Below are 12,557 nucleotides of genomic sequence, written 5' to 3' on the forward strand. Positions count from 1 at the left end.
AAAATATATCTGATTTCTCTTAATTTGGTAGCCAACATCTGATGACTGTTGTCATTTAAAACATGAAATGCCCTGCACCCTTGACAGGACTCTGAGCAGCTATCTCTTTTCAACATATAGGCACACACACACATTTCTAGCTTAAGGAATACAATAGGTTTACAGTAGCATACTGCCTGACTTTCAGCAATGTCTTGTCAGTAGGCCATCAAGCAAACGTTGGATTCACTCAAATTTGCCTCTTAATGATGCCAAGATGTCAAATCTGTGGTAGCTGCTGTGCTGATGACATTTAAGTCATCACGAGATGTCCTAGACTTTCTGCCCAAATGTATAGGGTTAGCCCGCTGAGGTTAATTAAATGACAAAATAATGAGTAAAAGGGACTTTCAAGAAACTTGAAAATAGTTAAAATAGGCTACAAACAGCAGTCCTTTCGTTTCCAGTAACCTTTAGTTTGATCAGAAAATGCCTGACTGGTTACACTTTCACCAAACTTGAGTTTCCACATTTTAACGCACCTCAGCATAGGCTAGATCTTATGAAGAACGACAAGAAATCAGCCAGTTTCAGGAGCATAGACATAGTTGTTGAAGATTTCGCCCTGTCTCCAGGAAATGAGCTCACAGCCTCCTCGTGTGGATTGGTGGACATTAGAATGGATCGCCTTGCAAGACGGCGTAAGAAACGTCACGCACGATGTGGGGGCTATGTCCGCCGCCCTGCAAGCCGATCCATCTCACAGCCCCCAAAGAAAGCTGTGCAGGAAAAAAGGTGGTCCCACTCAAAAACACCGTTTCGAAGCTAACGCTAGAAAATCCAAACTATGTTTAGTTATCGCTATGTTTACATACTCGCTGAAGAATTGTTAAACGATTTTCACGTCGGTCATTGAAGATGTTAGTGAATACAATCAGGCGAGATAGTCGATGAAGTGATCTAGAACAACTGGAATAAAGTTTGAAAAACCCGAACCCAAAAAATGGAGAGAACAGCTGAGAGTGGGGTGAGGAGGTTGGCGTTGGCAACTGGTGGAATCCTGCCCCGTTACTCCTCTATCGTGTGTAATTAAACGCGAAGGTGAGATTTAAAGTAATACTTAAACCAGTAGTCGAGGATTTTTGGTAGTTTTTGGACGAATGGTAGTGTTAAACATGCTTTGCTTGCTATCAAAACGATAATCAACATGGCAACACTGAAATAATCATATTGTTATTTTAAAGAACCTGTTAAGACATTCCATCCGGCTGGTTTGTTTAAAAGCTTTATCTTGTTTGTTTGTAAACGCGTAGGGATTTTGGATGTATGTAAAAAAAACTTTTCTGGTAGGCTAAAGCAACCCTTGACGCTAGAAATCCTGGAAGAGGCCGACCGACGAGCAGTGAGGGTAGCTATCTAAGTTATTTATGTAGCTAATGCTGCTGCGCCGTTACATTCTCTACTGTTACACTGTTACTGAGTTACTGATAATATTCCATGTTATACTATTGTTATAATGTTATAAACCTCACAGTTGGATCCTATGAGCCACTGTGGCAAAATTATGATGTTGTTGTCTGTTATGATACAAACAGTTTGTAGTAACAGTTATGCAGGTAGTCTGTATAGGCTAAGGCATAATCAAGGCACGATCTGAAATGGAGCCCACTGTTGGTACTGCTGTGGTTGTGGATAGTTGGTCACGTATCAGGTCAACTGCACAGCTTTCTATGTATTGGCTTATGGAATCGCCAGTGCATTGTCTCGTTTTCTTGTAGCCTGTTATAGAGGTAGCCTAGGCTGTTATCGTTTATAAAGACTGCCATTGCCCATATAGCATTTGCTGATGTTGCTCATTTAAGATCTAGTGTAGAGATAGTTTAGGCTACTTGTAGTCTTTTATGTTTACGTTTTGAAGTGAACACACATTGTGCTGAGGTTTACAGTCATGTAGGCTATTAGAAGTCAGGGTGGGCATCGATTAGGCCTATCATTCCCAATCTCTCAGTTGTTAGACATTTTCAAACCATGTTATTTTTTATATCATCTTTGTATATTTAGCCTACTTGTGGTTATTGCAGAGAAGAAAAGTTGGAAAACATTTTTTGGAAAAATGGTGTAATAGTTTATAAGCAAATCCAGCCTAACATGCTTGAATATGGCATAGACAAATAAGAAGAGTACAGTTTTGTATTATAATAATGAGTAGATTACTAGATCATATGGGAACCCAAATCCAGAGTCTAACCTAACATTATTTCTGATCTGGAATCTGTCATTGGTGATTACATTGCTAAGTAGCCTACTCTCTGGATTCTTTTTTGTCATTAACCCATGTCATTTCATCAAGATGTTAATATATATTTCTTTTTGTTTTAGGATTCTTCATAGATTGATAAGAACAAAAACTGTAGTGAATCTGTGGTGGACAAATCAGTGAGGCCTGTGTGAAGCCTGTTCAAGGGGTCATCCCTACTGGGTGGTGTAGGCTGTTACTGGGCCGAGACTGGATGTTGCCCGGGCGATGAGGATGTCCTGCTGGCACCAGGGGAGCTGGATCGTGACGTGATGGGGTGCCGGACGAGCAAGGTCCTCCCTGAGGCCCCTGCCGACGTCCAGCTCGATCTGGTCAAGAAAGTGGAGCCGCACCATACCGATGTCTACAAGAACTTCATCCGGGGAAATGGCTCGACGGAGAAGACGGGGGGCTCCTCTTCTCCTCACGCTAAGGGGCAGGCTGCAGCTGCTGCCACCACTGCCGCCGCCATCCCGAAGACCGGCCAGTCCCCTCCGCCTGCCGCCCAAGCAGTGGCAGGCGCACCTTCTGACTCGGCTGACCCCCGGAGGAACAAGGTGGCGCGCTACCGCGCCAAGTTCGACCCACGGGTCACGGCGAAGTACGAGATCAAGGCACTGATCGGGCGGGGCAGTTTCAGCCGGGTGGTGCGCGTGGAGCACAAGAGCACGCGGCAGCCGTACGCCATCAAGATGATCGAGACCCGCTACCGCGAGGGCCGTGAGGTGTGTGAGTCGGAGCTGAACGTGCTGAGGCGCGTGCGCCACACCAACATCATCCAGCTGATGGAGGTGTTTGAGACGACCGAGCGCGTCTACATGGTCATGGAGCTGGCGACGGGCGGCGAGCTCTTCGACCGCATCATCGCCCGCGGGTCCTTCACCGAGCGCGATGCCACGCGGGTCCTGCAGATGGTGCTGGACGGCGTCAAGTACCTGCACATGCTTGGCATCACCCACCGCGACCTCAAGCCTGAGAACCTGCTCTACTACCACCCGGGCGCCGACTCCAAGATCATGATCACCGACTTTGGCCTGGCCAGCACGCGCAAGAAGGGCGACGACTGTCTGATGAAGACCACGTGTGGCACGCCCGAGTACATCGCTCCTGAGATCCTGGTGCGCAAGCCGTACACCAATGCGGTGGACATGTGGGCTCTCGGGGTCATCTCCTACATCCTGCTCAGCGGCACCATGCCCTTTGAGGATGAGAACCGCATGCGTCTCTACCGACAGATCCTCAAGGGCAAATACAGCTACACTGGAGAGGTAAGGGTCTCCTAATGGGAGGGGTGGGCAATATAGACTTTAAATATCATGATATTTTATGGTATCTTGGTGGTAATTATATGAATGGCTGTATGAAAATAGTACCATTTAATACTCTCCTTTCTTTTCCACAAGTCACATCAGCATACATAACAGCCATGTGTGCTGTGCGAACTCAAATATCATAAAACTTAATCCTGACTATCCTCAAATGTTAGATTATACCAATTAAGGCTGAAAAATCGAATCAATTTTATTAAATCCAATTACAATTTGTGATCAAAATGGAAATGGCAATTCCAATAATTATAACTATGGTGCATCATGGATGGCCCTGCTCAATGGGCAGTCATCTTTGCCTGTGTCCTCCTTGCATTAGCGTAAACTGGTGTGAGATTCTTCATGTCCTCCTACTTATACACTACTTGTCAGTGAGTCATCCAGTCTGTAATCCTTGTAATCTTCTTGTTCAGATGTTTATAGAGATTCTGAGTAGTGGCATCCAGTTCCTCATAAATTACTAGCTAAATCATTGAAAGTTGTACAGATGATCCTACAACTGTAAATATTTTAGTAATATTTTCTCTGTAGATGAGCAGTTTTTTGGGAGGTTTTGTGTGGACGTGATCTGAAGAACACTCCCAAGTTATGAGGCTCTCATTGGTTGTGTCTATTTGCATGAAAATACACAGCAACTAGCATATCTTGATAATGTATGAGCTTTGTTTACAGTACACATTAACACACTTGTAGTATAATAATGTGATAACAGAGAATCATAAAGTCTTTGTAGTGTGGAGTATCATCACACTGCAATATATTCAAAATATGTGAACACTGTCATGATGCTGGACTGCACTTACAGATTAGATTGTATTGGCCTACATGTAAGATACTCAACTACTTTTCTGTTCCATGCAAATGTCATGCATCATGCAATAATCAACATTTATCATCATTAGTGTCCTAGTTGAGTTTGTTTTAACAGGTCACGAATGTAGTAAGCTGTAATTATGTCAAATTATGTTTATGGAAATCCTTTACTCCCGATTTGTTGGGAATATTGTCTGAGCTGGAATGCACTCAGACATCCAGATTCCAGGGCTGGAATGCTACAAACATCTTTTTTAATTCGACCACCAGGAATATTGTTCCTCCCTACTTGTATACCCAGTGATTCCAAAGAAATGTATTTTAGGGTGTCCCATGCCTTTGCAGTGAATATCTGTTGCAGTACTCTTGAACAGACTGTTCTAGTGCACACATTGTGCTACACACTCTGTATGTAGTACTCAGCAGAAGTAGAGTTTTGTGTTGTTTTTGAGTGTTCATTACAAAGTAAGAACAAAGGATACATTAAGTAAGTGCGAAGGATAGGTATTAACTCACTGTGCTCATTACACCATGTTTGTACAGGCAATTTCACAGGGATTTAGCTAATTATACAGTGAAGCAGCCCCTTCTCTCCTCAGCTTTGAGAGAAAGCTCTGCTTAGACCTTTTTGCCTTGTGTTTTAAATCTATCTGTTTTGGCTTAAAAACCTATTGAGTGGATTTTCTCTCAGTTTACCAATGTGATTGAGGCCAACACCATCTTGGGTCAGTCAACAGTAGGCTTTCTGCCCAGGAGAGAGAGAGGAGACAGTATTGTTATTAGCTAACATTTAGGGTTAAAGTGACACTTTTGAAAATAGTCCATGCATTGCCTTTTTGGCAGTTGAGCTTATGGCAGCACTTCAAGCTCCAGTTGTGTGTGTGGCAGCCTCTTAGCAGTGCATATGCATAGTGCCTTACTAATGGTAACCCCCCAGAAAGTGATGACATGCTCATTTTACTCTGAACAAAGACAAAAAAGTCAGTGTGTCATGCCTTTAGCTAGTAAAGTCACATAGCACATACGTCAACCCCACCACACACACACACACACACACACACACACACATACTTTTATACCATGGGAAAAGTTCCCATGAGCCATCCTGAAAAAGCCTTTTTTTTTTTTTGCTGTGTCATCTTTTGGCCCCTGTGTTAAGTGTTGCTGAAATACTACCCATTCCTGACATCCTTGCTGGTGTGTTTCAGCGTTATGCAGAGTTCACAGCCCTATAGTAAATAAACCTGCCTCGTAGGTGACAGAGCCTCTGGTGCAACAGACCTGCGTAACCTCCCCGCTGGGTGTATGCTGAATGTTTGACGGTCATAAATATCCTCACGGTAGATTTACTGTCGCAGGCCCTACAACTAATCACACTCTCAAACGTTACAGTGTGCGTGGGATGATCCATGTCACTATGCGCTGTGCATATATGTCATGTATGTCAGGGTTGTGTAGAAGATTTATCCTCTGAGACCTGCTCTGATGGAGACTTGTAGGAATCAGCAGCTGGTGGTGCTTGAAATGCTGCTGTTTACAGAGGGGTTGGGTGCTGCGTTTAACACCGCAGTGCTTTAAGAAAAGAAGAATGGAGTCCGCCTGCCCACACACAGGTGTTGCCTGTGGCGCACTTGTGTGGTAGAGGTGGAGGATTCTTAACCTGCGTTGTTGTTACGCTGTTGTAAGTAGGGGTGTAGCGGTACACAAAAAACACAGTTTGGTGTGTACCTCGGTTTTGAAGTCATGGTTCGGTTAAGTTTCGGTACGGTAAACCTGTAAGTACTGCAAGCCTAAAACTCACTGAAAATATTGCTGATGCACAACGGGAATAATATGGTGTTTGACATTGACTAGACTGACACGTGGTCAGCCACTTAATATATTTGTGTGGGAACTCGCATTTGAAACATGGTCCACATGCAAAAAAAGCCTGTTGATTACGGAGGGCCAGTGAAACCAACAGTTGTTGATGGAAAGATCTTTCAAGTGAAAGGTTTGTTTCTCTGGAAGGTTTGTTTCTATAATAATTCCTCTTTCAGTTAGATTATTAAAATGTCTCGATGCTTGATAGATAAAGTTGGTCAAACAGCTTAAGAGATCATGATGATTCAAGTAGAGGAAGAATGTGTACAGTGTCTGTTACAGATCTCTGTCACTGTGTGTAAAGTGTCCCAATGCTTGCACTAGGAGAGCACAGGCTCTTCAATGGGTCTTGTCTCACTTGGTCAGACCACATTTCTGCATCCCAATCTTCCAGGAACACTGCCACCACTAAACCAAAACTCCAGCTGCTGATTAGCTCAGTACTGCCACATTATCTGTCAGTCACATGTGTGCAAGGCTTCCCACTATATCTCTCATACTGTCAGATAATTGGACAGATTAAAATGGTGTCCAGGCTTTCAGTTTGGAGCTAGTGGAGTGACATTTGTATGTGTTTGCATGTGCCCATGTGACTATGTTTATGTGTGTGTGTGTTTGAATGTGTGTGTGTGTGTGTGTGTGTGTGTGTGTTGTGCACATATGTTCAGGTCAGTGCATGTTTGTTCAGTGCACAATGTTTATCTTAAATAGACTGGTGTACAGTATGTGTGTGTTTACGGGTATGCTCTGTGTGTTTGTGTGTGTGTGTCTGTGTGTCTGTGTGTGTGTGTGTGTGTGTCTGTGTCTGTGTGTATGTGTGTATGTGTATGTACTGTGTGTGCGTGTGTATGGGTGTGTATGGGTATGTACTGTGTGTCTGAGTGTATGTGTATGTACTGTGTGTGCGTGTGTGTAAGGGTATGTACTGTGTGTCTGAGTGTATGTGTATGTACTGTGTGTGCGTGTGTGTAAGGGTATGTACTGTGTGTGTGTATGTATGGGTATGTACTGTGTGTTTGTTTGTGTTTCTCAGTTCTTGTCCATCATCTCTACTCATCTCTGGCTTTTCCCGCCAGCATGCGGTGTGTGACGTAAGAGCAGGGTCCCTGGCAGCCCCTGCGTGTCAGTCAGTCAGTCAGTCAGTTAGTCAGTCTCTCAGTCAGTCAATCAGTCAGTCAGTCAGTCTGTCTGTCTGTCTGTCTGTCTGTCTGTCTGTCTGTCTGTCTGTCTGTCAGTCAGTCAGTCAGTCAGTCAGTCAGTCAGACAGACATCTCAGTCCGGCTGCTGCTCTGAATTAGGCCAGGAAAAAAGCCCAGAGGCTGTGTGAACGCGACGTTCTCTACACCAGAGCACACGCCCCCGGAGGGCCAGACAGCGCCTGCGGGGCAGTTTAGATGCTAAATGGGCTTTGTCCTCCGCCATCCTCCCGCATAGAGGCTTGGGCCAACGGACTGGACAGAGCGTGCCGTGCCAAGACATGCATGATTAGTTAGCAGGAAGTCACCAGCAGGGCCAGAAATGATTTGCGTTGTTCCCATCTGTTACACAACCTGGAGTCAGTGTTGGAGGACTGTTGCAGTTGTAGTGTTTCCTATCTCCCTGCTCACCATGACGCTCAAGGGGGGGAAAAAACTGGTTGTAGATGAATGAGATGTATTGATGTTGGACCGTAGCCCTTAGCTCTGAAGCAACTGTCCAGACAAACCACACAAAAAAAGATTACCCCCTGAAAGCACATCTCCCAGAATCCCTCTGGCCACCCAGTGAGTTGTTACTGTAAGATCCTAGCATCGTCTTTGAACAGGGTTGCAGCAGTTGGATCCTCAAGTCGACAAAATTACATTTCAGTGGTGAAACAGCTTATTTCTCAAAGCATTTTTGTCCTCTAAGAGAATAAGTAAGCACAGCAAATGGATGCGAGCCACTGAACAAGACCTCTTGCCGTGGGCCTCCTTCTCCCTTGGGTTGTTTGTTATATGCCACAACAGCATTGTCAGCGTCTCTACTGTGTTCAACTGGGGAGCAAGTAGGGCTGAGAAAAAATAAGTTTTCTTCTAGCCTCTAATGTGATGTGGGATCATGTCTTTTGTTGTGTCTTGTAACCAGACAGAAGCCCATTGAAACCATTCCAGAACACCCACACAACATTCTGTATTGCCTCTGTGGTGACGCAGTAGATGCATTTCTTCTACTAGTAGCTTTTGACCAATATCTCAACCTAATAGTTTTTCTTGACTCATCTAGTCTTATTGTCCCTTCACATTTCAGCTTTATGTTTCATATACGTTTTAGCTTTATGTTTATGTGTGTATACTTTTTAGATATACTTACTTTATAGTGATATATTTTATTGTATATCTGTGCTGTGAGTAGTTCAGTGTACAAGTGTGTGATAAAACAAATGTATCTATAGATTGAATTTGAATTTGAATGGCATTACTAATTTTGCTATTCCAACTCCAGCCCTGGCCAAGTGTGTCCAACCTGGCAAAGGACTTCATTGACCGTGTGCTGACTGTGGACCCGAGCGAGAGGCTGACCGCTGGACAGGCTCTTAAGCACCCGTGGATCGTCAGCATGGCCGCCTCGTCTTCCATGAAGAACCTGCAGCGCTCCATCTCACAGAATCTCCTGAAGAGGGCGTCGTCGCGCTGCCACAGCACCAAGTCGGCCCAGTCCACGCGCTCCAGCCGATCAACCAAGTCCAGCAAGGCGCGCCGGGCCCGGGAGAAGGAGCTCCGCGAGCTCAACCGCCGCTACCAGCAGCAGTACAACGGCTGAACCTACAGATCCAGTTTGGGCAAGGCCGGGGACAGAACCCTCAAGGGGCAATGGTGCTGGAGTTGGCCGTGGTGGGTTTAACGGGCCCAGGAAGAAGACAGAGGGGTTGGGCACGGTGGGTGTTTGGTGGGTGCACCCTCATGTTTCTCTGGGGGTGGATCAGAGCAGTCTCTCTACATCTCCCTTCATTGTACTTCCTGGAACCCAGAGCCAAACGAAATAAAAAGGAAAAAAAAGAGAAATGACAAGACATTGACTCTGCTCTGTTCATGTTTGTTTATTTGTCCCCCTCCGTGGTCTGTCATTTCCTCCTATGTTTGTTTTTTCTTATTTATTTATTGTTGTTTTATGTCATTATCATCGTCATGGTCACATTAATGCCTTTATTCCGATTGTATCTGTTGAACAGAGTTCTAGTTAATTACTTATTTGTTTTTGGGAAGGGTTAGTACAAAAATAAAGTCAGCTGTCTCTTTGTTTTGTTCCTTCCTAATTTTTTTGCTGTGAATTGTTCTTAGGGCGTCGGAATAGCACATTCCATGCAATGGAAGACGTATACTGTACCCTATCTTATATATCTTTAATTTCATTTGTTTGGCAATGCATGGTGTTGATTCATCGCATTGATTATGTAGGCCAAATTAAAATGTTGTTTTGTATTTTCTCTTTAATTTTAGTCAGAAAAAGGTAAGAATACATTAGTGATAGAAAAAACGTTCATGAAACCACTTTTATAAAGCTATTAAAGTCTTATACATCGGTGGCTATTGTGAAATATGTCAAATGAAGCCTTGGAATATTCTGGGTCACTGATATTGGATGTTGGGAAAGCCACCTTTGTGATTCGGGGGTTAAACGGCCCTCAAGTGATAAAGGAGAAGAAACCATTGTGGTTAAAATCTCTTCAAATTGTCCAGAAACTAAAAGTGCTCTTATTTTTGCCACACAAATTCATGTGTCTCATTTTGTAATTTATATGTTGTTCTGAGATAGGATGTTGGTAAATTTCTGAGTAATGAAGACTACACAACAAGCCCTAGTCTGCCCTTGATATGAGTGCTCAAGATTTGCTGTGTGGTTTTATTCTTTCATGGAATGTGGTTCATGTTGACGGCAATGATCTTGTTGAATACACTTTATAGGAAAAATGGGCAGGGAGCCCAAGAATAGTTTCTGCGCTATAGTCATTCCAAGGTGAGAGAGGTCAAAATGATTTTTGAGATATTTATTACCACATTTACCCCACAATAATTTAGAAATTCCTCTGAGATTTTGTTAGGATGAAGTTCTGAAGTTTTCATTTTCATGCAGCAGGTTTACATAAACATGAGAGCCCCTGACTGTGATTTGGATCAGAAAGAAATAACCATCTGCGAAATTTAATCACAATTCAACATGTGTTTGATTTGGTGGAAATACCCATTCTCATTATTTCAGATGGCATTTACTTCTTGCATTGTGCATAGTGCTAATTTGAAAACGATCTATGATTTGCCTCTGTGCACCTTATAAGCATCACTTTAGCTCAATTCAGAAACCCTGCCTGGAGCCTCCTACAACTGCCCAGCTTTTTTAGAAACAACTTGAAAGTGCCCAATTGTTTTGTATTTTCACTTTGTGGACTACAGTAATCCTTTTTGTATGTTTTGGGGACACCACTGTCTTTTAACTTTTTCTATGTATTTGTTTTTCTTATTCTACCAAATGTATGATTTCAGAAATCAGTAGAAGATTGAGAGTAATTTGATTTGCGGGATGGACAAAGAGTATCATTTGTAATTCAGTGAAATTTTATGAGGCCATTTTTGCTTTAAAGAGAAGAGCAGTACATTAAATGCTAGCGGTTAAAATGTGTCCAGCTTGATGTGTTACCAAAAAGGGAAAATGAACAAAACCGTGCCCTGGTATAGTACTGCTTCTATACCTTCCATCTTTACCATGTTTCTATCACATTGCCATCTCTGCACAATTTTGCATAAGGGAAACAGAAGTACATCCGATGAAGTCAATTCAACACTGTCTCCTTAATGGAAATGTATTTCTGTGTGTTTGTTTATGTGTCCATGCTTTGTGTGTGTGTGTGTCTAAAACGAAGGATATGCATATGTTTGCATAATTATGTTCTGTTCACTTAATGATTTTTTTTTTGTTCTAAAAACAGTGAATTTGTACAGTTTCTTTGTCTAAGATGTTGCAATTAAAGGGCCTGAAACAAAATAATGATTTATGTGATCACCTTTTTGTCTGCCTCTCTCTCTGTCTGTCTGTCTGTCTGTCTGTCTGTACTGGTCTGGACTTTTTTTTACAAAGCCCCCTAGTGGGCGACCATATCTCAGTTCTCCTACATGATCATTCAGACCTGATCCAGAATGCAGATGCTGAAATTCGGTTTACTTTGGTTAGACTTGCATCACAGGGCAAGGGTCTGCAGTCGCCTGACTTCTCTTGTTTTCTTCTAAAAGCATAAACCGGATACGGTAGCCTACCTCTTTGCCCTGGGCCCTAGAAGTGAAGAGCTCCCGAGCACAGATGAGAATAGACTCCAATGAAATACAAGAACTAAAGGTAAACATAAAAACCATTTAAGCAAAAAATTCAAGGAAAATGTGAAAATAACTTATATCACAGACCCATTTTCAACTTTCAATTCAACTGAAAAAATGTGAAAATAACCTATATCACAGGCCTACAGTGTAAATGCATTGAAAAGTCTGCTTCAAAGTATCACCTTTTCCCAGTTTCTGACCACCATTATGTACATGGACTACCAAAGGATAGGTGTGTTGTTCTGCAAGAAACTATAGAATGTGTGTACCAGTAATTACAGTATATCAATCAGAGATCTTAGGCTATATCTTATAGAATCCTGAAAAATATGCATTAGACCTATTATACTAAGGCATTTCAGTCTGTCATCCAAATAACCACAATTAATGTATGTTTTTTTATATATATAATAAAGATATCAAGCTATATGTGAACTATGGTATCTTGATGGTATGCAGTTACAGGCCCAACACAATGGGATCTGATGCACTAACTCATTCTCGCCAGTAGGTGAGACCATTGAGCCAAAAGAAAGCTCTGAGTCTCCATCCCCTTGGTTAATGGTTACAGTTTTTCTCAGTTGCTTTGGTGCTTTTCTCAGATCATAATCAAAATTCTCATACCTATTAGTTCAACCTCCACAACATTTAGTCATTTGTGCACATCATAGTAGCAATTTCCCCTTCCTCTGAACAAATTGCAAATGCTTTTGAACATGTATCAGTTGCTTTGTCATGTCAGTCAAAATGAACTATACTTATGGATGCTGAAGTCGTTCCTAATAAAACTAATAGTCTTCATTTCATTGCTTGAGTCAGACATACAAAATTGGTGAACTAGTTATCAAATTCTGTCACAATGCTGTAGAATTGCAAAGAAAAAGTTTTCAAATGGCTGTACAAGTACTGTATGGACCCTTTCAAGAGAGTTCCATTATCAGCATCATAGTT

General features: G+C 42.6%; 1 protein-coding gene across 2 annotated transcripts; it reads left to right on the forward strand.

The window, feature by feature from the left end:
* Positions 1 to 757: 757 nt before the first annotated feature.
* Positions 758 to 11,254, forward strand: pskh1 (protein serine kinase H1). 2 transcript variants are annotated; one of them, XM_076262199.1, is made up of 4 exons: positions 758 to 1,080; positions 1,330 to 1,387; positions 2,359 to 3,543; positions 8,743 to 11,254. In XM_076262199.1, the coding sequence occupies exons 3-4, from the start codon at positions 2,548 to 2,550 to the stop codon at positions 9,058 to 9,060; spliced, it is 1,314 nt and encodes a 437-aa protein (XP_076118314.1). In that variant the 5' UTR covers positions 758 to 1,080; positions 1,330 to 1,387; positions 2,359 to 2,547; the 3' UTR covers positions 9,061 to 11,254. The 2 variants fall into 2 exon arrangements, with proteins under 2 accessions (XP_076118314.1, XP_076118313.1); XM_076262198.1 differs by lacking the exon at positions 1,330 to 1,387.
* Positions 11,255 to 12,557: the final 1,303 nt, after the last annotated feature.

The sequence above is a fragment of the Alosa pseudoharengus genome, unplaced genomic scaffold, assembly GCF_046254945.1.
Source record: "Alosa pseudoharengus isolate Yale_2024_CS ecotype anadromous, Long Island Sound unplaced genomic scaffold, YU_APseudo_1.1 YU_APseudo_1.1_scf_10, whole genome shotgun sequence".
NCBI classification, from domain to species: domain Eukaryota; kingdom Metazoa; phylum Chordata; class Actinopteri; order Clupeiformes; family Clupeidae; genus Alosa; species Alosa pseudoharengus.